Below are 26,265 nucleotides of genomic sequence, written 5' to 3' on the forward strand. Positions count from 1 at the left end.
CGGTCCGGGACGACAAGGGCATCATGATGCGCATGGCCGTCCTGAACGTACGCTATATTGTTATGCAGACGTGCGCCCTGCTCTACGCGTGCTGGACACACTCTTATCTTAGCACAGGGAACTCTACTTACTTGGCGGGAGGGACCCTCGTCGCTTTTATGCGGAGTTTCGCCTAACGCCGCTCGCGCCTTCCCCTCCGCAATTCGCCCTACGTCCCTTACCCCCGCCTTTATTCTAGGCCTCCGGCACGGGCTTCCGCGGCGGACACTGGCAAACGCGACGCGAGCCCGCCCTCATATGAAAACACGGCCGACCGCGAGAACGCTTCCGCATTCCCTCCCCCCACCCCCATTGCGTCCCCGACACTAGTACTCATGGCCGCCCCCCGTATTCTCACCGGCCCCGAGGTCGCTGCACACGCGAGCCGCGAGAGCTGCTGGATAATCGTTCATGGTGGGTTCGCCCTTACTCTATTCCTAGGTCGTCTGACGGTGTATTTTTGAAGGCAAGGTATATGATGTGACGGACTTCCTGGACGGTACGTCCTCCTTGTTCTGTCGTCGCGCTCCTCATTCTCACAACCTTGAAGAGCACCCCGGCGGATCCAAGATTATTCTCAAGTATGCTGGTAAAGACGCGACGTGAGTTGTTCATCTGCATCCCCGGTTCTCATTGTTCAACGCCTTTAGTGAGGCATACGATCCCATCCATCCACCGGACGCCATCACTACCAACCTGCCCGTCGAAAAGCAGTACGTCTACCTGCTGCGAATCCCTTCCCTCTACTAACATAAGGCAGCCTCGGCGCCATCGATGCAAGCACCGTCGCAAAGGTCGTCAAGGAGGTGACAGCGGAGGAGAAGACGCGGCTCGCGCTGATGGACGCGCGCCCGCCGCTCGAGAACATCATCAACATGCACGACTTTGAGAACGTCGCCAAGGCCGTGTTGCCGGCGAAATCCTGGGTGTGTCTTGTCTTCCGTTGGTAGGCATAGCTCACGCATGCAGGCGTACTACTCGTCCGCATCCGACGACGAGATCACGCTCCGGGAAAACCGCATGGCGTACCAGCGGATCTGGTTCCGCCCGCGCATCCTCCGGGACGTCGCCGCCGTCGACTGGTCGCATACCATCCTCGGCCAAAAGTCGTCGCTGCCCTTGTACATCGTGCGTCCAAGTTTCCTCTCTGACTGTTACTGAATACCACAGTCCGCCACTGCACTCGGCAAGCTCGGGCACCCGGACGGCGAGCTCTGCCTGACGCGCGCGGCCGGCAAGCACGGCGTGATCCAGATGATCGCCACCCTCGCCTCGGTCTCCCTGGACGACATCCTCGACGCCGGCGTGCCCGGGCAGCCCTTCTTCCTGCAGCTGTACGTCAACCGCGACCGGGAGATCACGCGGAAATACGTGCAGCATGCAGAAAAGCGCGGTGTCAAGGGCCTGTTCATCACCGTCGACGCGCCGCAGCTGGGCCGGCGCGAGAAGGACATGCGGATGAAGGCGGTCGACGACGACGCCGGGGCGAAGGTCCAGGAGGGGCAGGCGGACGTCAAGAAGGACCAGGGCGTGGCACGTGCGATTTCGGTGCGTTATAAATTTGGCCAGGGCACGTGATGATGATGATTTCTCAGTCATTCATCGACCCGAGCTTGTCCTGGAAGGACATCCCGTGGTTCCAGAGCATCACGAAGAGTAAGTCTTTTCCGCCCTCAGTTGCTCGCTAACGGCTCCCAGTGCCCATCATCCTCAAGGGCATCGGGTGCGCGGAGGACGCCGTGCTCGCGTACGAGGCGGGCGTGCAGGGCATCGTGCTGTCCAACCACGGCGGCCGCCAGCTCGACACCGCGCGGTCGGGCATCGAGGTGCTCGCCGAGGTCGTTGCTGCTTTACGGCTCCGGGGCTACTCACGTGACAAGTTCGCGATCTACGTCGACGGCGGGGTGCGCCGTGCCTCCGACGTGCTCAAGGCCATTGCCCTCGGCGCGTCGGCCGTCGGCGTCGGCCGGCCGTTCTTATACGCCTTCTGTGCGTACGGCCAGCAGGGCGTGGAGAAGGCGATCCAGATATTCAGGGACGAGTTCGAGATGAACATGCGGCTGCTCGGCGCCAAGACGATCGCTGACGTCGTGCCCGCGATGGTCGATACGGGGTCGTTGAAGAGCCATGTCGTGATGACGCCGGAGGATAACCTGTTCCGGGATACTTGTGAGTCTTCTGGGAGACGCCGGAGCGCTGCTGACTGTTGATAGACCAGCCGCTGGGGCTCGCAAAGTTCAAGGCTTTGTTGTAGATGACCGTTCGGCGCGCGCCCGGGCCAAAAGAAGTCGCCGCTTAGTTCAAGGCTTTGCTGTAGATTGGCGCAGATCTAGACATTGCATGTATATTATTATGGTGGTCACTTTAGGGAAATATCCCCCCGCCACATATTGCCACAAATCTTGTGTTCTGCGCGATTTTTCCGCATAATTTGGGTGTTACACCATTAGCAGAAAAGTCGCGGGGACACTCAGTGACATATTTATTTTGACAGCGCGACTTTTCTGTTGAATACCAGAGGCCGAACTGGTTCATCACCCCCAAAGTATGGCATTCACCAGAGCCAAACCTTATTTACACATCACTAAAGCTATCCACAATGGGTTGACTCAACTAGACCACTTATTTGAGTTTGTCTGTTAACTGATTATGAGATTTGTATGAGATATTCAAGATTACTAGACTAGTTAATAGCAGCTATTCAACACTGGAACAGGCTACATTATCAAGTTTATCTTCCAGACTGTAGGCAATGGCCTCATACAGGTAGTGCAAAGAGTTATGTACTGTCATTATTATTAGTGTCATAGTCTGCTACAGCTGATAACCCCTCCAAAAATACAGAATACAGTGACTAAGTATTGTTTTTGTTCTAACTGCTCTTCCAAAAAAGGCAATCACTAATAAATGCCACATAAGTCTCAGTATATAACTTTTTTTAAATTGGGAATGTGTCATGTAGGTAACATATATAATTTTATACTATCCTGGTCAGTTACAGGCAAATCCACCCAGAAATACAGTGCAAATATGAATAAAGGTTTGTGAATACCTTAAATTGATCATTTTTAGTCTATTGAACTCTATTCTAGATCTGTTAATTCAAGATCTGTTATGGCTTATATTGTAAGGGCAACCCCGGAGGTCTGAGATCATGGTCCTAGCAGGGGAGGATCCAAAGGCGTGAACATTGGTAAGCGAATACAAATGAAGCTGACCTAGCAGGGGAGGATCCAAAGAGAAGAAACTCTAAGGGTCCGCCTGCTAGGTAGCTGACTATATACTGCTTGTCCGTAGCTGCCGCTGTCGGGCACAGAAGGCTTGGGCAGCGTCGCAGGCGAGGTCCCAGGGCGACCGTCGGGAGGGCGTTGACGGATCGGTGATTGTGCGGGCGAGATGGAGGGCCGGACCGGAGTCGGAACCGGAATCGGACCGGGAATCGGGCGCGTCTCCGGGCCGAAAGGGAGGTTCCCCTGACATCACCCCCCCCTTCAAATGCGGCGTCCCGACGCATAGACCGGAACGGAATCGAGTCGAAGGTCGCGGAGGCGATGTGTCGTGGCTTGCCAGGGTACTTACGATAGAACTCCGCGGTTTTCTCCGGGGCGAAGACGCGGTCGAAGCGGACCCACTGGTCGTGCGGACGCGTCGTAGCCTTTCCATCTGACGGTAATTCAGCCGTTTATACCTCACCCTTGCGTCCAGGATTTCCTCTACTTCCCACTCCGGGACTCCGCCCTCGAGGTCCGGAGGGGGCTGGTCGTAGCCGGGGCGTCCGTCGAAGGGGTCGTCTTGGGCGAGCTCGAGCTTGACGACGGGGAAGACCGGGTGGAGCTTCGAGTAGCGCGGAGGGAGGTCGAGCTTGTAGGCACCTTTGCTGATCTCCGCGACTATCTTGAACGGTCCAAGGCGGCGATGGGAGAACTTTTCCGAGGGGCGAGTCGTCCTGATGTCAGATGCATCTAGCCAAACACGGTCGCCAACCTTAAACTCCGGAGACGGAGTGCGTCTCCGGTCGTAGTAGCGCTTGTACTCCTCTTTGGCCTTAGTGGCGCGGCCTTGGCTTCAGCAACACCAGTGGCGATCCGGTCGCGGAACTTGTTCACTGACTCCATGGCGGAACGGACTCCGGGTTTGAAGCCCATGCGGGAGCCGTCCCGTGTCCGTCATGAAGGGGACCTGCTGCGTGGAGGAGTGAACATGGTTGTTGTAGGCGAACTCCGCGGCCGGAATCAGCTCATCCCAGTCGTCCTGCTGGTAGTTGGTGAAGATCCGCAAGTACTGCTCCAGCTCCTGGTTGACGCGCTCTGTCTGACCGTCTGTCTGCGGGTGGTACGCGGTGGACGTGGCGGGCTTGATGCCGATTAGACGCCAAAGTTCTCGGGTGAAGTCTGCGATGAACTGCGAGCCGCGGTCGGAGACGTACTTCTCCGGAGTCCCATGGTGCCGCCAGACGTTCCGGTAGTAGAGGCGGGCTGCCCCTACTGCATCGACCATTGTATGACACTCCAAGAAGTGGGCGCGCTTTCCGAGGGTGTCAACGACAACCATGATCGCGTCGTACCCGTGGGCTTCGGGAAGCTCTACGATGAAGTTGACAGAGACGGTATGCCAGCGTTCCGGGGGCGTTTCCGTAGGGTGCAGCTCTCCGTGGGGCAGTCTCCGGAGTGCCTTGGTGCGACAGCACAAGTCACAGGTCGCAACATACCGGCCGATATGGCGAGACATCTGAGGCCACCAGTAGTTCCGGGAGACCAACTCCAGGGTCTTGGAACGACCTGCGTGTCCGGCGACTCGGGTGTCATGGCAGAGCTCGATGATGCGTCTCCGGAGGTCCTTGTCCTTTGGTACGACAATCTTTCCTCGGAAATGGAGAAGACCGCCGGAGACGGCCCACTCGTCAGAACGTGAGGAGCGGGGGCCTCGAGCTTGTCCTTGAACCTTAAGAAGTTGCCGGGCCGCTAGTGCGACGGGCTCCTCCAGGTCAGGCTCACCGAGAGGGCATCACGGATGTCACGGAGGAGTTCAGAGCCGGGACCGGAAACGGAAACGCCCTCGAGTGCGCGGACGTGGAAGAGTTCAGGCCGCAGAAGGACGACATCGGAGTTGTCGGAATCGACTCCGTGGTCGGGTCTCCGGGAGAGGGCGTCAGGCCGACCCATATCGCGGCCAGGCTTGTGGTGCAGCGTGAAGTCGAACCGGGAGAGGTACAGAGACCACCGGGCCTGTCTCCGGTTGAGGTGCTGCGTCTTCCTGAAGTACTCCAAATTCTTATGGTCAGTCCAAATCTCGACAGGGTGCGCGGCGCCCTCGAGGAAGTGTCTATACTCCTCGAGTGCGCGGATGATGGCGAGCATCTCCTTGTCGTGGATTTCGTAGTTGCGCTGGACATCATTTAAGCTTTTGGAATAGAATGCTACAGGGTGCCACTTCCCGTCCGGGGCGGATTGTGAACGAACCGCCCCCCGTCGCATAATCAGAGCTGTCCGCCTCGAGTCGGAAAGGCCGTGTGTCGTCCGGAATCGCCAGGACCGGTTCCGAGGTGACTGCGTCCTTGATCGCTTGGAACGCGGAGGCCTCCGCATCGCCCCAAGTCCATTGCTGGTCCTTCTTGGTGAGCACGAAAAGAGGGCGCGCAAGGGTCGAGAAGTCCCGAATGAACCTGCGGTAGAAGTTAGCGAACCCACGGAACTGCTGAATGTCCTTCTTGTTTTCCGGAGTCGGCCAAGCGGAGACGCCTGCGACCTTGACGGGGTCCATTTCGACGTGGTTGTGGGAGATGATGACTCCGAGGTACTCAATTGACGATTTTTCAAAGTTGCACTTCTCTGCTCGAAGGTACAACTTGTGCTCCCGGAGTCGCCGTAAGACCTCCTGGACAATCTGCCGGTGTTTCCGGAGGTCAGAATGGGCGATCAAGATGTCGTCAAGGTAGATCATGACGTCTCCGGAGAGGATGAGGTCCTGAAAAATGTCATTCATCATCGTTTGGAACGTCAGGGAGAGTTTGTCAGGCTGAAATACATCACCAAGGGCTCGAACAGGCCTTGGTTAGTCCGGAAAGCCGCTTTCCACTCGTCACCTTCCTTGATCCGGACGTTGTTGAAGCCCCAACGGACGCCGAGTTTGGTGAAGTAACGAGCGCCTTTGAGCCGGTTGATGAGGTCGTTGATCAGCGGAAGGGGGTACCGGTTTTTGACAGTCATCGCGTTGAGAGCACGGTAGTCCTGGACGAGCGGAGTCCGCCGTCCTTCTTCTTGACGAAGAAGACCGGAGACGCCATCGGAGACTTGGAGGGGCGAATCCGGCCCGTCGAAAGCCCTTCCTCGATGAACGCGTCGAGCTCGCGTTGCTCGAGGGGCGAGATGGGGTACACCTTGCAGTTGGTGGGCTTAGCGTCGGGGACGAGTTCAATGGCGTGGTCCCAGGCTCTCCGCTCCGGTAGCGTGTCGAAGGACTCCTTGTTGAAGACGTCCCTGGAACTCCTTAGCCCAGTCCGGGATCTCGGAGGGCGGAGGGGCGGAGTTCCTGGCGAAGGCTTCGGCCAGGCATTGCGAGACAGTACTGCCAGCGCGTATCTCCTCCGAGGGGCGGAACGAGGTGTAGAAGATGCGGTCACCATCTTCAAGCTGACCATCGTCATCGTCGTCGGCCGGAGTCCAGCGTCAGATCAGGCAGGCCGGAGTCGTCACCGGAGACGGAATCGTCTCCGTCATCAGACCCAGAAAGGTCCATGGCGCAGACCGAGGGGAACGGGCCGGAGCGGAGACGCTTCTGAAGCGACCGGAGTCGCCGCAACTCGGTCCGTTCGACCCGCTCTTCCTCACGGCAGGTCGAGCAATCGCGGGGGCACCGTGTCATCTTGACCTCCTTGGTTTCCCAATTGATCTCTGGGTTATGTTTCTGCAACCAGGAATACCCCGGGATGAGGTCTTGCTTGCCAAGATGGGTGACGGCCAGCTGAACTCGTTCGGCATGGCCCTTTGTAGCGCAGGACCAAGTCCGCGATCTGTTTGATGGAGCCAGCGTCATTGGGGGTGCCATCGACATTGAAGACCGGAATCGGCTGATCGAGGATGCGGACCGGAATGCCATTCCGAGCAACATAGTTCGTGTCAATGAAGTCGGAGGTGGCACCACAGTCGACAAGCCCAGAGAGTGAGAGCTTCAGCGCGCTGGTGGTGGACTCGAGCTCTAATGGGAGGTGGAGGGAGTTCGCCCCAGGGGCAGCGGCAACGGTGTACTGCTTGGGCAGTTTCTTTTCCCAGGCAGTGAGGCGGCGGAGGACGATGACCGGAGTCGCGGGCGGAGTCGGAGACGGAGTCGAGGCGGGGACAGGAGAGGGTGTGTCTTTCGTTTCGGGCTCATTGTAGGGCAAGGAACTGCATTCATCATACAAGGAGGCAAAACGATTTATAGACGCGAACGAGGGCACACCAGTCACTCGTCGCGGGGACAAAATCCTCTCCGGCCATCGACTCCGCTGCCGTCTCCGGCAGGGCAGCTGTGTCCGTGTAGCGGGCGATCAACTCCGCTAACATCTCGTCACCGAGTTGTTGGATCACCTCGCCGAGGATGTCCATCGAGCGGACATCGGCGGGGAGGGGGCAATCCCGGGCGAGATGGTTTGGGTCGCCGCACCTGAAGCAGGCGCGACGAGGGGCACCCCGGGCCTGGTGCGATCCAACTCCATAGGGACGGGAGCTGGAGGCGCCGGAGCGGGGGCGCGGGCCGGGGGTGGCACGACCGGAGCCACCGGGCGGAAAGGGGCCGGAGCCGGGATGCGGTTGACCGGAAACGGAGTCCGAATCAAACCGCCAGGCGTCTTGGGGGTGGCTGACTTGATCAGCTTGGCCCGGACCAGGGCCTCGTATTGACGGAAGGCCCGGGTGCGCCAGCTAAGGTAGTCCCGGAGGTCCGGGGGGTCGTTCGAGGACGTGATTCCGTTGTTGATCAGGGGATCAAGTCCGTGGCGGAACTTGGTCACCTTGACCAACGTGTTCGAATCCGGCGAGGTCCATCAGGTCCTCGAAGTCGTCGGTGTACTGGTAGACATCCTTTGTACCCATGTGATAGGCGGAAGTCTCCAGCTTGAGAGAGCGTGATCTTGGTCATTCTCCTCGACGAACCGGAGTTGAAACTCGGAAACGAACGAGCCCCCAGGACGGAAACGGAAACGGGGCTTTGCTTCCGTGGCGCTCCGCCCATTGCTGAGCGGGTCCTTCTGCCATAAACGACATGGCATAGCGGACAGCCCTTTTCCTCGCTCGCCTCTCCGTTGACCACGAAGGCCTCAGGGGCAAGGCGGGCGTAGGTGCGGACCGCGTAGAGGAACGCGCGGCCGCGTTTACGGTCGCCGTTGAAGGTGAACGGGGGGTTTGGTCGCAAGACCAATTTTGAGGCGAGGTTGATGTCGTCAAAGAGGGCTTGGGAATTGCCCTGGACCGGAGTCCGAGAGTCCGAGTCGGAATCGACGTCTCCGGCGATAGTGTTTGGGGTCCGCCAGCATTATTAGCGGCGGCAGCGCCAGCGGAAGCCTGGTTGGTGAGTAAAGCAAGGGCCTCAGTTAGGCTATCGATTTTCGCCTCGAGTGAGTCCAGCCGGGCGTCTGCGGTAGGAGTGACTCCGGACGGCATGACGGGTGCGGGGACCACAGGAGTAGAGGAGGAGGGGACAAGTGGCAGGGGCGGTGACGAGGGCGGAACAGACTCGTACTCCGAGCCTGAGTCAGCGCCGAACCTGGCAATCTTGTCCGGTTGATCCCGTAGAGAGTTTCTTCTGCTGTAAGGGCAACCCCGGAGGCCTGAGATCAAGGTCCTAGCAGGGGAGGATCCAAGGAGAAGAAACTCTAAGGGTCCGCCTGCTAGGTAGCTGACTATATACTGCTTGTCCGTAGCTGCCGTTGTCGGGCACAGAAGGCTTGGGCGGCGTCGCAGGCAAGGTCCCAGGGCGACTGTTGGGAGGGCGTTGACGGATCGGTGATTGTGCGGGCGAGATGGAGGGCCGGACCGGAGTCGGAGCCGGAGTCGGACCGGAATCGGGCGCGTCTCCGGGCCGAAAGGGAGGTTCCCCTGACATATATACAGAGTCCTAAGGTTCCAACCATTGACTGTCCATCTACAGTGAATGGCTATATGGTATTAAGGTATGGATAGTGTTGAATTCACCCCACTATACTGGAATATTATGATGCTAAGTTTGTAATTATTGAGTATAATAGTAGATAATATGTTATTTTATATTATGATTTGATATATTCGCATATCTACTGCAGCTCTGTTGTCTGAGCACAACATTAATGATCTCAGTTGAAGTTATTGAAAAAGGATTAGAGCTGCCAGAAGTTGATGTGAGCTAGCCAAGACTGCATATAAACTGATATGATATATCATAGCCACCAGAACAGTCAATTAACAGATACTAGGTAGATCAAGAGGACACTTGAAGTGCTCACGTCTTATATAGTATTGTACTGCACTGGAACAGGCCTTAGTATGCCTTTGCGGTGATGTGTAAGTATGGCTGGGCTTTGAATGCTAAATGATGAACCTGGTCCGAGTGGGCCACTTATAATTGATAGAAAAGTCGCGCCATCATGCAGGAAAGTCGCACCATCATACAGAAAAGTCGCGCACTGCAAAAAAGTCATGTTCTGATAGATAAATGTGTTCTGAACATTCACGCAACTTTTCTGCAAAGTTTGTCATAAATTATATTGCGCAACCAAAAATGGGCAGAAGAATCACGCAAAACGCGAAATTGGTGACAATATGTGGCAGGGGAATATTTCCCCAAAGTGACCACCATATACACCGGAGGCATGGACCGTGGCATCAGGCTGCCTGATGCTTAACGGGCATCAGGTGCGCACTGAGCAAACTTCTGGCATGTGACATGAGGTGACCATGAGGCTGTAAATTGATTAGATATGATTCAAGATAACTCTGAATTCACAATTAATTCCCTTCTTACTTGAGATGTATTCAAGTATACAGTCAGTATTGGATGAGGGCAACTTGGTTGTGTGACCCTTACTTATATCTCACTAAAAATGAGTTTATTTCTCTATGGGATGTTTTTTTATTTTATTTTAAAACCTGCTTAACTCTCATCCCACACCCATCTGACTATTCTGACCACTATTTAGCTACATAGGGGAGTCCAAATCATAGATCACCTCTTGGAGATCCTAAAGCAGCCTGCAGCCTCCCCCTCTGGGCATGTGTGGATACCCAGATTTGGACTGGCAGGCTACTAATGGTCTGCTTCCACTAATGGTTAGGCTAGCCATAATTAGCATGCAGTGTATGGCAAGCAGTCTTAAGCTACAGCTATTGGAGTCAGCCATCTTATCTTACCTCTTGTTTTGCCACTATCAAGCTTTGTTTGGGTTTGAAGGCATATAAAGATCTAAATATTACTTTCTATCATATTAACCATAAGGAAATTATTTTTATTTCAATAGTGTCTCACAGGTGCCCTCAGTTCCTACAGCAGCATGAATAGCAGCTACTCAAATAAAAATACGGAATATTGCTAAGCCTCATGGCAGTGACCTGTCACATCTGCCAAAGCTTGCCTGAGGCTCGCCTGATGCCCGTAAATCATCAGGCAGCCTGATGCCACAGGCAATGCCTCCGGTGATATGTATATATCCTTCATTCCAATTTCCCGCGCATCTTCAACCGCCGTGTACATAATTCAACTAACCCCCATTTCCCGACTTGCTGCAGACATTCAAGTTGCCCCCAGTGTCAAGCCAGTGAGTCCCTTGCCCCGCTTTAAGTTCTGCTCCAGGACGACCTGCCAAGTATTGCGCGCCTTCAAGTTCTTCTTGTCCATCCGCAACGCATCCAGCCCCCAAGGCTACATCAATCTGTCCCAGCATCCGACCCAGGGTACCCAGGCGGCGGCTCATCAACGTTGCCATAGAACGCCATACCCGTGTTCTGGCTCTGGAGGCGTGAATACAGTATCCGGACAAGCTCGTCGTTGGGAAGCGCCGCGGCCGCTGCGAGTGGCGGCCCGGGCGGGGCGTGGACTTGTACATGTGCCGGCTCCGAGTCGGGCCGGTCGTCCCGGGCGTGTTCGGCGATGGGTGCAACCTCGTCTGCAGCTGGGCCGGGAGGCGACCTGCTCGTACTCGTGCTCGGCCCCGGCTCTGGCTGGCGGCGCTTCTCAGCAGCTGTCGCTCTGCGGGAGGAAGTCGGCAAAGTCGGCGCCGGTGAGGTGAATGGACTTGTCGACGCCCTGCTCGATTTTCGCCGCAGATGTCGAATCCAGAACAGCAGTCCCCCAGAGCAGAGCAGCACGACGGCCCCTACGACGATGCCCCCCGCTACAGCTCCCGTGTGTGATTTGGGATGGTGGGCGGAAGTACTAACGGTGGTAGCTGAGCTTGCCGGTGATGTGGACGAGCTCGTTGCCGACATCAAGCTCGAACCACCGGTATTTACTGCCGCATCGAGCGTATAAAACGGCACAACCAGCCCACTGAACGTTTCCGTGAGGGTCGCCTTGGCTGTCGGAGGAAAGCTCGCCGGAAAGATGTCGTAGACGCAGACGCCCTCCGTGTTTGCCTCGAATACGCACGACTCGAAGTCCAGCCCCCCGACACTGGCGGTGCCCTCCTCGAAGTGCGATGCGTCTTCGCGGAATGTCGCTATCGACGGTTTGAGTACTATCTAAGTCACCTGCGGTAAGTACCTTACGCACCCGTGAACGGCTCGTCTGAATTCAATGCAAAGGTCCCCAGCACGACGGTCCCCGAGACGTCCAATACCCCCGAGTCGTACCCGTACTCGACGTAGGTCGTGAGTCCATCAGCGCCGACGCCCGCCCTCGAAACCGAGGTGGCCGTGGCGCCGATCTGGTCCCAGGGCCCGACGAGCGCGGTGACCGGCACGGCTTCGAGTGTGACGGTTGGCGCAAGGGCTGTTGACCCTAGCGCTGGTGGTACAATGAGTGCGGTGATTATGTTTCGTTGGAATGCGCTGACCGAGCACCGTGGCGACGAGGAGTTGCAGGAACATGGGATGTAGTGTTTTCTCCTGAGGGGTTGATTGAGCCGACGGGGACTGGCCAGGTCAAATGAGTATATCAAGGACGTGATATAGTGGAAAGCGGGACCGCGTCAGGCGCTCGCCCGGGTCCGAATCTGCTGAGCTCCCGCTCCGTCCATCGTCTGTCTTTGATGCTGCCCTTCAGAGGATATTATCGACTCAATGGGGGTGGAGTCGGTTCGCAAGATGTGTGATGTCCCAAATTTGCCACGCCCAAGAATAGACGCATTGCAAGTGCGGTGTCCCGCTTCATGGACGCAGATAACAAGTTTAGCACTTGTGGTATAATGTTGGAGAACGCGAGCGGGTAGGGACTGGGGGAGAAGTGAAAAGCGGGCGTCAAAACAGTGCAGCTATTTCAATGCTTTAGTTCAATTAGTTGCCGTGGATGACCAGGCGGGGGAGCAGCTGGACGAGGGCCGCGCGCGCTTCCTCGGGAAGGAAGACGCGTACCAAGGAGAGGGATGTCACGGCAGGCGACGTAGAGAGGAAGGTGCGGAGGAGCGGAGCAAGCACGTGCACCCGGGTGTCGTGCACTGTGTCGAGGGCCAGCGATTCCAAATCGGGGGCGGTCAGCGCGCCGAGAACACCGGACACAAACTCCATTGGGCACCGGGAGATCCGCAGGCTGCGCAGCGCCGGCGCAATGCACGCAGACAATTCCGTCTGGGCAACAAGAACCATCGCGGCAACCACAAGCGTGTGCAGGCTGCGCGCCGTCCGCAGGATGTCGAACATCACGGGGGCGTCGACACGTGTGAGCGTACAGCGCGTCACGTGTTGCCATGCCTCTGGGAAGGGCTCCCGGATCGGCGGTTTGGGGAAGGAAATGTGGATATCGTCGACATGCGGGGCCCGAGCCGCCAGCGCCCTGAGGCTGGTGGGGCGCATGCGGAACAGGGTCAAACTCCTCAGAGCCGGGAATGCCGCCGGGGAGGTGTTCAGGAGGGTCCGCTGCGCTACAGTAAGGTCGAGGACGAGTGCCTCCCACCGGCTTGTGCTGGTCAGCAGCAGCGTGAAGAGCGTTATATCTGGATGGGAGAAGCGGACGTTAAGCATTGTTTGTCCGGAACGCGCAAGCTGGAGGCCAAGCATGTCGTGTAACCCCGGCGGCCTGTACTCACGCCCGTCGACCTTCCGCCCAATATTCACATCCCGCCATAGCAACGCCGTCCCGAGCGCTACCGCCCGCCAGCGATGGCACACTGTCGCTGCCACGTGTACCCGGCAATTTGCTGTGGCCAAGGGCGAGAGCGCGTGAGTGTGCTCAAAGATTAGCGAGAGCAGCTCGGGCGGGAGGTCCGCTGCCATCGACATGGTGGTTGACCGTTAAGTTGTTGATTGTGACGAGTATCCCGTGATCGTGAGAACTCGACATTTGCGCTTTCCTCCATTGTCAGCACCGTGACGTACCGCAAACGTACTCTGTCCAGGAGATTCGCCGCTGGTCGTGTGCTACTCGCTTTGCATTGAATCTTGGCCACTGGCTTGGGCATGCCCGCTGCCGACTTGGGTGTGGTGAAGATCATCGCTGAGTGTCAGAGTGTAGCAACCGCCGTCCGTAGCCTCGCCATCCGGATTCCGCAGTTGTTATCACTCTGGCCAAATTTCGAAGATCCGCGGGTTGCTGGGAGGGCTAAATTTGCGATCGGTCAGCGCGGCTATGCCAAATGTATCAGTCTACAGGCTGTGCAACACGCAGCAACAGCCGACACAATGTATATAAGTTGGCGGGTGTGCCCATTCCTGCCTTTCCCCACCACTCAAAGTTCTTCCTTCAAGTCTATCATAACTTTACCTACCTATATGTCTCAGACAATATCTCATCCGCAGCCTACATATATCATCCACGCTGGTGGTATGCATCTATTAACACTTGAGCTGTCATTATTCAAACTATCTAGGTGGTATGGGAGGCAGTGGTGGTCCAGGTACACAGCAGGGAGGTTATGGAGGATCTGGAACTGGTGCAGAGCTCAACTTCTATGGAGATAACTACAGGTAAATAAACTTTAACTAGGTAATACTGGAATGAAGCACTTACCATTTCTAGGATTGTGCACCAGCCAGGACCTACACAAGGTAGAGCAATAGGTCTATTTAAATTCTTGAAACTCACTTGGATTATTATCCAGATGATACTGAGATCTTTGTCAAAATTGCAGAATGGCTTTCACCTTTGAATTTTGCACCCCGCCATCAGGAAATTAAGAACAATCGAGTACAGAAGAGTGGAGGCTGGTTTCTCACAACCAATGAGTTCCTGCGGTGGAGATCAACACCAGGAAATGTTCTTTGGTGCACTGGCATTCGTAAGTGCAGAGTATTATTTTATATAAATTCTCAGTTGATAAATTCCAGCGGGTGCTGGTAAAACATACCTTGCGTAAGTCAAATTTGATTTGATTTCACAAGTAACAGTCCCTTTCAAGGTCAATAATCATAGACCATCTCCAACAGATCAAGGATAAATCTATAGGGGTGGCCTATATCTATCTGAATTACAAGGAAATGGAGAGCCAAACTCTTGAGAATATTCTTGGGACCTTGTGGAGACAGCTCTTCCAAGATCAGAATATATACCCAGTGCAGAAACTGCTCAATAAACACCAGAGAGAGGGCACAAGACCAACAGCAAGTGAAGTTCAGCAGCTGATTATTGATATGACTTCTACTATGAACAGGATGTATATTATTGTTGATGCTTTGGATGAATACCCAGAGCATCAGCGGAATTCCCTTCTCACTCATCTTCTTCAGCTAAGCCCAAGTCTTAACTTGGTAATCACCTGCAGAACACACATTACTCACTTCTCTTGGGAGGAAAGATGGAGACATCTATCTTTCATTACATTCACAATCAAAGCCAATGAAGATGATCTTAGAAATTTCATAACTACTCAAATTGAACATCATGATCACCTTATTGGAATTATCCAAGGCAACCCATCACTAAAGGCTGACATACCAAACAAGATGATAGCAAATGCTCATGGAATGTAAGTAGAAAACAAGTTGAACCTATATTTGTAGCAATAATTGCATAATAGGTTCTTATTAGTAAAACTTCAGCTGGATATCTTGTTCTCAGCAGTTAATACACAGACTCTGGAGGATGCTCTAGACAGCCTGCCTGATACACTCCATGATACCTATAAGCAGACATGGAAGCGTATAGTCTCACAGAAAGAAGCATTTAGAAAAATTACCATAACAAGTCTAGCATGGTTATGTTATGCCAAGCGGCCATTGAAGCCTCAAGAGTTACAGAAGGTACTTGCAGTTATGCAGTATAAGGCTATGCCCAGCTATAAGGCAATGGTCCAAATAGACCATATCATTGCATGGTCAGCTGGATTGATTGTAGAAGATCACAAGCACAGTATTTTACGCCTAATACACTATACAACTCAAGAATTCCTCATGAATCTATTGGACATAGAGCTTCCAAATTTTGACATTCAAATCACCAGGACTCTATTGGACTGTTGGAAATTTGACAACTATGAATACTCAACTGGATACCATAACCAAATTCTACTGCATGCAGCAGGTTCTTCAGAGTCTGAGCTAGCATTACCCCTCATAGAGTGCATAGAACAGATAATTTCTGCCGGGATGGCAAGATATATTATAAGCTGGGACCATAAAGGCATTGATGATTACAGTTACACAACCTTAGAAATTGTGGCCAGCAGTAATTTAAAGGTTCTAACTGAATACCTGCTTTGCCAAGGAAGCTGTGAGGCTCGGTTTGAGCTGATAGGTGCAGCAGCTAATGGTCATATAAATATAGTCAAAATATTGTTACAATACAATCAAGATTTAGATGGCTATATTGATAGATTTTATAGACACTGTAAGACAGCATTGGCTGCTGCTTGTTCAGGGCAGCATAGAGAAATTGTTCAGATCCTTGTGGATGCTGGGGCTAATATTAATCCACCAACATCTGAAAGTATTCTTTTGTTTATCTATCCACTCATGATAGCCTGTCGAAAAAGAAACACAGAAATTATGACAATACTTGTGAATGCAGGGGCTGATATGAACCATTCTTCTGTTAACAATGTACTTGTTCATGCCTGTGTATGTGGCACCATAGATATTGTCAAAATCCTTATAAATGCAGGGGCTAATGTGAATAAATGTGATGATTTTGGTTATACTACTCTTGCAACTGTCTGTAAGAGGGGGAACATAGAATTATTTTGCTTTCTCTTGACTGCGGGAGCAACTGTGAATAGTTTCCACAGGGATTATCATACCCTACTTGAGATAGCTCATAGCCGTGGTTACACACCAATTGTTGAAATTCTTCTTCATGCTGGTGCCAGTGGATATCATTATGGTCCTGCACTTTGGGCAGCCTGCAACAGTGGACACACAACAAGTGTTGAACTTCTTCTTAGTATTGGAGTCAATCTATATGACTTTGAAGATCATTATGATACTGCACTATGGGCTGCCTGTAGTAGTGGGCATACAAAATGTGTTCAACTGCTTCTCAATGCAGCAGTCTATATAAGAAATCCTGACTATTATTATACACCTGCAATTTGGGTAGCCTCTTGCAATGGGTATACAAGAATTGTTGAGCTGCTTATAAAAGCTGGGGCAAAGATTAATGATTCAAATAGTGATTATGGCACTGCACTTCAGATAGCCTACAAGCATGGGCATACAGAAATTATCAAGATTCTTCTCAGGGCAGGAGCTAGCAGGTAATCCAGGAGGTGATATAATTAATATAGTATTATATTGTTGTACCTAGAATTCCATTATAATATTCAACAATTTATAAGAAAGGTTGATCATGGAATTTGTTTATAATCAAAGACATTTTGAAAAATAGTTGTACAGGCACTAGTTGGTCTGTTACTTGTCATGATTTAGCCTCAGATATCAGTAATGTCATATACTTGATGGACAGTCATGTAGATGAGAAGTACATTGTTGAATGGAAACTTGAATTTCATTGGCCTAGATGGAGTTCTAGGAGCAACTTGATCCAAGAACTCCACATTAAGTCAGTGGGATTTGTTGATTGTGGAAATAATGGCAGAATGTGAAAAGGTGATCAAGTAAGATCATTGGCAGTAAACTCAGATAGTCTGCCTAGAAGGCTGAATCAAACAAGTCTTCAAATTCACAGAAGTGTAGTAGAAGGCCTTGGAGTGGGGATGAGGGTAAAGCTGGGGTAAATAATCCCACAAGAATAAGATTACAGATGATATCTCTTAATACTTGTTTGATTGCAACAGTCTAATCTTCTTGATTTCTGTTCTATAACCAAAAATACTTGAGTTGTTGAGGGCTAGTAAAAACAAGTACTTCAGATCACTGATATCAGTAGTTATCAGAAAATGATTGTGAGGCGATAAAATGTGATTTCAATCAAAAACACTATACAGGTGCCCCTACATGAAATTACAAGTGAGAGAGGTCAGATGGAGATTAAAGGATGGATCAAAAGGGACTCCTTGTTTAAAATCTGCTTCTTGTATAGCTTTTGGAGGTCTGCTGATCTAATATCTTAAAATAACTTCAAATGACTCTATATTACTCCAAGTTAGATTAAGTCATATCATGTTTAAGAATGTTGATATAATACTGGTCTCAATCTATATGTATTTGGGTTAAATTTGGTTCTAAATCTTATTCTGACTTGTTTTGGCAGTTCAGCATAGTTAATCATTGATATTATTGATAGGATTGCTTTAAAATGTTGGCCCCCAGATTTTCCAGTGAGCATTTTCATTCTATTATTGTATTTAGTTGGCAATGAATTTACTATAGGACGTAACCTATATTTATCTTGTCATAGCTACATCCCATTCCAGGAAGCACTCCAATAATTTTCTCTTGTTTTTTGTCACAAACTTGATTATTTCAAGTTTTTTGGAATATCTTGTTTGTGCACATGTGACATTCTTGTTAAAAAAATACATTATTATTCTTTATCTAGTTTCCTATAGGTTATGACAAGGCCCCTATCTGAGTAATGTTTTTAATGTGGAACCATTTTTGATGGCCATCAGTACTTTTGATGGCTATATCATAGTACATCAATTTTGTCCTAATTAGGATTGTTATTGATTCAGGCCTTCCTAACTATAATCCGGGTCATCGGCCTGAAGAAAAGGAGTTAAAAGCATTATATATATATTATTATCAAATTATATGTATCTTATACCCACTTATTACATTATTGATGCTATTTAGTTATCTGCCTATTAGATAGAAAAGGGCTTGGAGAGCTAGGTACAGATAGCCCTAGGTACAGCTACCCTCCCCGGCAACCATTTTCCTACCTGTACCTAAGGCTGAAGGCTAAATCTTACAGCTACGGGTGCATATGCCTACGATCAGCATCATATAACCACTGATGCGATCAAAAAATGGCATAAATTTAATCTTTGTGAAACTTTTCTTTGCAAAGAAATTTATGTATGTGTATATGTATATGTGTAGATATGTATGTACCTGGAACCTTCAAACACACAATGTCACACATATGACAGGCCTATATCAACTCTTCGATGGGTTCACCTCCCATCAATTACCTAGCGATGGTGGTGTCTGGTTCGACCTTCCGGTTCAAACCTGAACCGAACGCGCGTTCAGGTTCAAAGTCCAGTGCAAGGCTGAACCTGAACCTGAAGTTCAGTTCAGTGTTGTAATGCCAAACGCCGGAGGCACCGGACTGCCTATCAATCAGCGCCATCACCGCCTACATCATTGGGACTGGTACCCTACTAGTGCGCCGCGCGGCCCGGGAGCATGCATGTAGTAGATGCACACGCAGAGAAGCAGTGCGGCCCAGGCCCCCAGCACGCCAAGGACTCTCACGCTGACCACAGCGCCAGCAGGGAAGAGGGAGGCGAGCAGCGGCAGGTTGGGGGCTGGGTGTGGCACCGGCGCCAGCGCCGAAGAAGTTGGTAGTGGGACCAGGTGGGTGGGAAGCAACTTCAAGCAAGTGTGCGTGCTCTGGCTTGGGCCCAGGCTCAACACCGGCCTGGCCAATGACCCTGCGCCAGTGCTATTATCCCGCTCCCTGCGCCTCCGCTGCCGGCTTCATTGTCGTCGCTACATCCCCCATGGTCATTGTCGTTGTCTGCCATTGTTCCAACATTGTTCTATAAGTACCAACTATATATTGGTTTGCACGCTTCAAGTTCGGAGTTTGAACGTGTTCTGAACCTGAACCGAACCGCGTTGAACCTAAACCTAAAGTTCAGTTCGGAGTTCAGCTTTCGGCTGAACCTGAACCGAACCGAACCTTGCCATCTCTACAATTACCTGATAATAGGCCTATGACAGGGTGGGCTTTCCAGGCTCACAGGCCTGAAAGTGTGTAGAGATATATCATATAAGTACTTATGAGGGTGGTGAACTATGAAATTAGAGTGTATATACACTATATTTTCAGTGTCTTTACACCCATATAGGGCTCAAATCTTTTACATACAAGTGACATATCAGTGACGTGACTGACGCAGACTCTCACACCTTGTTTGAATCGTGACACCCCACCCTTTCGCCACCCTCCCCTAACTTGAACTACGTGCTCTATGTCCCATCAACTGCAAACAGCCATGGACGATGCTGTCAACGTCTGTCTTTACCAGCAGGCGGTGACGACGGAACTGCCTCCGTCCTTCCGCCGGCGTGACTCCAAAAGCTGTTTCGCACCCTCACCAGCGCCGACCGGCAACCATGACATCATCCACGGGGCAGCTTTAACCTTTCGCCCTGCACTGGGGCCATTGTCGGCCACCACCCAAGTCCCATTGTCCAGCGGGGCCAGCATGGTCGAGGCTCGCGCTCTGTCAGCCTACGCTGCTCGACACGAAAGTGCGATTGTCGGTGCCGCCCTGGGGAGCGGCGTCGCGGCCATCGCGGTGTCCGTTTCGCCAATCGAGCCGTCGTCAGACTTCGATTCGCCTGCGACGGGCCAGTGGGTTGTGTGGGCGGATGCAGGGCACGTGCAGTCTCAGTTTGCGTATAATCTCGCTGTCGAAACTGGCGTGGGTGTGCTCATGCGGCCAGCAGAGGCAGCGCCGCCAGAGCTTTGGCTGACCACTGGCACCGTGTTAGCCACAAACTTCCCACCGCCCATTCCATCCACTCAACCCCCATCAACCCCTTCGAACGAGGAAATCCTACTGTGCCCCTCGGATACACAGTCTCCCCCGATGCCTCCATATGCCCCATATCGTCCAGGATACTGTGCCCCGCTGCCTGAGCCGTCTCCCGGGCCGCACGAAGACGACACCCAGCCGAAAAACTCTCCAGTCACGAAAACCACGCGAGTCAGGATAGGCAATGGCGCCGCCACCGCGTCGCTCGTCATCCAGGTGTGTGTCCCTTGGTCTAGATCTCCTGACACGCATTGACTGCTGGTCCTGCAGCGAGGGCAGCGCACTGAGTTATTCATGCGAACCCTGACTGTTCCGCTCACCGCAACACTCGGCCTCACCTGTGGACGGTACGAGCTGGCTGGTGGTTTCGTGACCGTGGCCTCGAATGGTCTGCCGCACATCGTTATGATGTTTGTGTTCTTCCCCTGCGCAACTTGCCTCGGATTAATGTCCTTTTGTAGGCAGCACGATCAGTACAGTGTGTCCCGAGGGTATCCGGTATGTGTGCCGCTCTCCTCAGCTGCTCGCTGACGCGTCGTGTTTATAGCCAGCCGCGCCATTTGTGCTCCGGCCGCACCCTAGCACAACCCTCGCTGTGACATCGGAGGTCATTCCGCGCCCAGCCGCCGACGTTAACGGCGACATCAATATCACCGTCACGATTGCTCCGCGGGTAAGGGCCGCCGCACGCGCACAGCGCGACCCGCCATACGCACTGCCAATCACGTTTACCGCCCAGTGGCTGCTTCGGGACCGGTCCCAGTCCCCGATTGGCCGCTACAATATGCTTGTCGTCGAGGTGGGCATTGACGTTTCTTTCCTCCCTCTTCTGTTGCGCTATTGATGCCCTGTATAGGCTACCGAGGACGTGTGGGGCGGGGCCGGGCCGGGCGACTGGGCAGCGGACGCAACGACAGAAACTAGGCTGGACTTGCCGACGTGCAGCGACGGTGCGGCGTCTGGCCCCGGGCCCGGCCCGACTGCCGCAAGCCTCGCGGCGCTGCAAAGCCGTCTGCAGCCTGCGCTGCCGACGTGGTATACTGTGGCAACGCAGGGCCTCTGGTCACGGTGGTCCTGGAACAAGTCGGTAATACGGGTTGGCGAGCGCTACCAGATGCATGGGCGCAAGGGGTGGATGGAGGTGATCGTGGGCGCTGTCGTGTGCTTCCCAGCGGAGGGAGGGCGTGTGGTGTTCAACAAGCTGCAGCTGGAGCGGGGGATGCGGTTTCGGGAGTATTGAGAGCCTGGAAAAAGAAGGACGAGTCACAGCAACGCAGTGCGGGACGCAGTCGTCGGGCCGGCACGGCGGCCGAGACCAACACGACTCTTCATTCACAAACCTCACCTGGATCACGCCCAGACCGCCGCAAGCCGAATGGGCGCCTATCCTTAGCCGCCGACGGCCATACGCAAAACGGCACTGCTCATAGCCTGGCTTACACGATCACTCGGCCGTCGCCTTGGGTTCGGCGTCACACCGCTCCCCCGGACTGGTACGGCGACGAGGGCGCTCTCGTACGCGCTAAGCCGCGGGCACTCCGGCGCTGGTGTGCGCGGTGCCGGTCGTCGACGGCTGTGGCTCGTGCATTGTACTGGAGGGCGTGTAGGAATTCCGAACCCGGGCGTGCTCAGCCGTAGTCGGAGTGGCGGACGCGGGATTAATATGGTTGCAGTGCTGACTGTGCCGTCCATTACTACCGGCTCAAGTTGGCTTTTCTTCAAACGAAATACTTATCAAGCGAGCCGGTGCAGAAATACCTCTATGACTAGGTGATGATCCCGCTGACGCTGACCTGGCGACGCCGAAGACTCAGTTGGCGGCTGGGACTCATGGGAGCAGGTACATGACACCATATAATCAAACTACTAGTAGTCTCGAGAGAGAAACATATAGAAATAAGGAAGTACGATACAAGTATCAATCATATTTGGCGAATAATCACCGATCTGAGCCAATCCACGTTTTAGTCAGCAAATTTCAGCTGAGCTGAAAATTTGTGACTGTGACGGACTTGTGTCACACACATTTTCAGCTGGGCTGAAAATGTGTGTGACATAACCGTGACCGTGAGTAGTGACCCACTTGCGTCACAAACATTTTTAACTAGGCTAAAATGTGCTGACATAATCATGACCGTGAGTCGTCACCCATCTGTATCACACACATTTTTAGCTAGGCTAAAAATGTGCTGACATAACTGTGACCGTGACTCGTCATGCATGCCATAACCATTTTTTGCTGGGCTAGAAATATGCTGACATAACCAGCCTAACAATTATTCATAGAATTAAGTGTAAACATATAATAGATGCAAGAAGAAGATTGAGCATATAAAACATATCAGCAAGCATAAGGAATGAATATATATAAGTTTATGAGAGAGTGAAAACCCTTGGGTAGCTTGGTATAGCCAGTACTTAATCTACTTGTTCCTCCCTTCAAAGGTTGGTACTGAGGGCTCAGCTTCAATCTTGGGCCTTTTGGCAGTAGATACAGAATCTTTATCCAGAAAGCTCAGCTTTCTTTTGTTGTCATCACCTCTGAGAACTGGGTTGTCTGCCTTCAAGATTTTTGAGCCACCTTCAGTGGGGTCCAAGATAGGCACAGGCTCAGGACCTGCTGGAATAGGAGGCTGGGTTAGAAGCCGCTGGATAGACAGATCAAATACCAGTTTGCAAGACTGGAAGGGGCAGTACCACCAGGTCAACCACACAGACCATGTGTCCCTCCTTGCCCCGTATACGCCTTGGGTTGCTTACTTTGTAGAGTCCGTCATAGCGAAATCTAGGCTTTGTTATTAATATTGCTTGACATACAAAAGAGATCATACCCTGACGTTGGCGCATACTTGGACTTGCATTTGTCCCCACGGATGACCCGGAGTGGCTTGCCCTGCTCAGCACTCCTCTGCCAAGCAAATGCCAAGAGTGAGCCATGTGGACAGAGGGGACATGTGATTAATCACCTTGAGGGACAGATTTCCAGGGTTCTTCCAGTCCTGGTCTCCCTGCTGGGGGGCATTCCCCTGCATGGCCTATGCCACCAATCAGTGCAAATCCTCCCACTCTTGCAGCAATGGCCCACCTTTGCAAGCATGCTCTGGCCTTTGCCTGGATAGATGGGATAGGTCAATGCCCCTGCCAAGCCACTGACTGTGTGTTACCTTGCCCAGTATAGACACTACCCCATGGGATCAGCTCTTTCCACTCCACACATGCAAAGAAGAGTGGCATACATGAAATCACCCATATCCTGGTCGTCCTCGTATCCGCCGTTCACGACGACGGAGCGCGCGCCGAAGGTGGTGTCGGCCCAGATGCCCCGCGCGCAGCGGCGCGTGCAGCCCTGATTTGGCAAGGGCGGCGCGGTTGGGGAAGATCGCGCCGACGGGAATATCTTTGATGTTGCTGTATGCGCGGGAGAAATCAGTGAGTGGAAGAAAATTGGGGGGCACGAGAACGCACGGCATAGCGGCTGAGAATTGGTAGATGATTGTGGTTGAAGAAAGGAAAGCAATTTGAATTTGACTACAAAGGTCACGAAAGTTTTTATACGAGTCACGACAATGGTTGTGACGCGCTTGGCGCGCACATGTCCAAGGCTTTGGTCCAGATGCATCTCTACTCCCCAGTCCATCCATAATTCCCGCGCCCCCAACAGAGTAGTACCCATGACCAGCTTCACCCTCGCCGTTCGCGCGTTCCGGACGCAAAGTCGGCAGTGTTGTGGGTCCCGCCGGACGGCTGGACGATCCCCGATCATTGAACCGCGAGGTCACCGTCTGTTAGACCGGGGAGCAGGGGGACGATGCGTGCGCAGAGAGGGAGATACCCGTGATCGAGAGGCTGGTCACGCAGGGTGACGCGGACAGGAATGTGCAGAGGAGCGGCACGAGCACGTGTTCCGGCGCGTCGAGCATGCTGCCCGTGACCGCGAGTGATCGCAGCCCAGGAGCGACGAGCGCGCTGAAGAAATCGTTGACGAACCCGGTGGAGCAGCGCGTGACGCGGAGGCTGCGCAGGGCCGAGGCCCGGTTGAATACTCCAGCACGCGCTCAGGACGCCGGCAGCGGTGTCGTGTGCAGGATCGCGAGTACTTCTTTGGCACTGACGTTTGTGAGTGTGCAGTGCGTCACGTGTGTCCAAGGGATCGACGCCGGGAGTGTCCTGCGCGGCAGCCGAATGCACACGTTGGCCACGTGTGGGGCAGAGGAGAGCCCGCCGAGGCTGAGTGAGTTGACATGCCGTAGCGTCAGCGTGTGGAGACGAGAAAATGTTGCCGATGATGTCTGGAGCTGATTGTGTTGCAGGTCGGTGAGCTCGAGGTCAAGCGTTTCCCATCGACTTGCGCTTGTCAAAAGGTGCCTGAAGACGAGAGCTCACTTTCGGGCGTGCCCGATGGGCGTGGGCCTGCGCCAACGGGCGTGGATGGGCGTGGGCGTGGGTTTTGGCTGACGATCAAAGCCCACGCCCGTCCATCAGGCGTGCCACGCCCATCGGTCGGCTTGGCACGCCCGTTTGTCCTGCTTGGCACGCCGGACAAACGGGCGTGGGCTCCTATATACTGTAAGTATTTCGGAGTGTGGCAGCTGAATTGCTTCCTACTCCGCCATCCTCAGTCGGCGGCGAGGGCCGCAAGCCGTGCGGGCTGGCGGGCCGGTGGCGGCCACCAACATAGGCCGGCCAGACCGGGATCGATCCCGCCCCGGCCCCGACTACGAGTCGGGCTAGACCATAGCATAACCCCCGCCAACCAACGGCGCAGAAGACGACGACGAGGAGCAACGACACAAACGTGTCGCTGGTGCGCCGGGAAAGGGAAGGGGCCATGTCCCGGGCAGGAGAGCATTCCGTTGACGCTGCTGCGGTTGCCACTATCCGGCCTGGCGCAGGGGCGCAGGTGCAGCATCGGCCGCGGCCTCCCTTTACTCTCGGCGGGGCCAACCAGCCATTGAGCACCGAAACCGGCTTTGCCAAGTCAGCTTGGCACCGCGGTTGACGACGATCAGCACATTTTGATGTGTTCTGATTGGAGCCCACAGGGTGTCGCGGACAAGTGACCGCCACATAACGGTCGTCGCGGTGTCGCGGTCGCCGCCATAGGACCGGGGATAGCCTCCGGGGAGGGTCCCACGCCCGCCCACGCCACGCCCACGCCATCACGGGCGTGCACGCCCGTTGGCGCAGGCCCACGCCGTTTGGCCACGCCCACATGCGAAGTCTCGCCTGAAGACCGTGGTATCGGGGTAGGAAAAGCTCACTCGGAGCTTCGTTTCGCGGGCGCGTTCAAGCTGAAGGTCAAGTAGCCAGAATGATCCAGACGGTCTGTCCTCGCGTCCATCAACTTTCCACTGAATTCGCACGTCCCGCCAGAGCGACGGTGTGGCGAGCGCGACCGCCCGCCAGCGCGCTGACCCGCATTGCCACGAGTGCGCGGCAGTTGGCCGTAGCAGAAGGGTCAATGTCGTGTAAGTGCAGGAAGATGAGCGACAGCAGCTCGGGCGGGAGTGTGGCTTGCATCAACGTGGTGGTCGAGGTTTGTGTTGTTGATTGTGACGTCACGGGCATGTGATCGCGGGAACCGCACCCCCACTCGCGTCTTCTTCCGTGTCATCCACCATCTACTTGTTGCTGAGCCTGCCTACGAAGGAACACCGGTGATGCGGTTGAGTAATTAATTCAAGAATTAACGGGCTAGGAGTGTCAGTGAGTCGAGGTAGAGAGGCTCCGAAGTCTACTGAGTACTGCTGTGCCGCCGGCCCATGCAGTCTCCCGTGTTCCTCAGCTGTTTATGATGTCGCAACATCACTATGCAGTAATCTGATGAATAGACCAACCTGTAGTTGATATAACATTACTCAAGGGGGGCGCAAGATGCCTATCACGGCTATGGGGCAGGGGGGGGGGGTCCAGAGCCTAGAAAAAAAACTTTTGTGTTTGGTGTAGGGATGCTTCAAGAGGTACTTAGGAGGCCTTAGGAGGCCTTTCATATGTAGATCTTCCATGTTAAATGCCATTTG

The 26,265-nt window shown here is 53.5% G+C and overlaps 4 protein-coding genes across 4 annotated transcripts; 2 read left to right on the plus strand and 2 right to left on the minus strand.

Annotated features, from left to right (window-relative positions):
- Positions 1-374: 374 nt before the first annotated feature.
- On the plus strand, positions 375-2,293 carry MIND_00277300 (Glyoxylate dehydrogenase; the record flags this gene model as incomplete). Its single annotated transcript, XM_037359645.1, has 10 exons — positions 375-453; positions 506-538; positions 590-641; positions 690-752; positions 800-965; positions 1,009-1,167; positions 1,210-1,587; positions 1,635-1,695; positions 1,738-2,208; positions 2,253-2,293. 10 exons carry the CDS (start codon positions 375-377, stop codon positions 2,291-2,293), a joined length of 1,503 nt encoding a protein of 500 aa, XP_037224740.1.
- Positions 2,294-10,910: 8,617 nt separating this feature from the next.
- On the minus strand, positions 10,911-12,071 carry MIND_00277400 (uncharacterized protein; the record flags this gene model as incomplete). Its single annotated transcript, XM_037359646.1, has 3 exons — positions 10,911-11,701; positions 11,755-11,988; positions 12,038-12,071. 3 exons carry the CDS (start codon positions 12,069-12,071, stop codon positions 10,911-10,913), a joined length of 1,059 nt encoding a protein of 352 aa, XP_037224741.1.
- Positions 12,072-19,675: 7,604 nt separating this feature from the next.
- On the plus strand, positions 19,676-21,485 carry MIND_00277500 (uncharacterized protein; the record flags this gene model as incomplete). Its single annotated transcript, XM_037359647.1, has 6 exons — positions 19,676-20,461; positions 20,516-20,655; positions 20,707-20,743; positions 20,793-20,918; positions 20,985-21,044; positions 21,102-21,485. 6 exons carry the CDS (start codon positions 19,676-19,678, stop codon positions 21,483-21,485), a joined length of 1,533 nt encoding a protein of 510 aa, XP_037224742.1.
- Positions 21,486-22,668: 1,183 nt separating this feature from the next.
- Positions 22,669-23,715, minus strand: MIND_00277600 (Carboxymuconolactone decarboxylase; the record flags this gene model as incomplete). The annotated part of the gene is made up of 7 exons (XM_037359648.1): positions 22,669-22,893; positions 22,943-23,030; positions 23,077-23,153; positions 23,212-23,280; positions 23,331-23,356; positions 23,410-23,426; positions 23,492-23,715. The coding sequence occupies 7 exons, from the start codon at positions 23,713-23,715 to the stop codon at positions 22,669-22,671; spliced, it is 726 nt and encodes a 241-aa protein (XP_037224743.1).
- Positions 23,716-26,265: the final 2,550 nt, after the last annotated feature.

Source organism: Mycena indigotica, assembly GCF_014461135.1.
Source record: "Mycena indigotica strain 171206Taipei chromosome Unknown Mind.scaff0002, whole genome shotgun sequence".
In the NCBI taxonomy this organism is placed as follows: Eukaryota; Fungi; Basidiomycota; class Agaricomycetes; order Agaricales; family Mycenaceae; genus Mycena; species Mycena indigotica.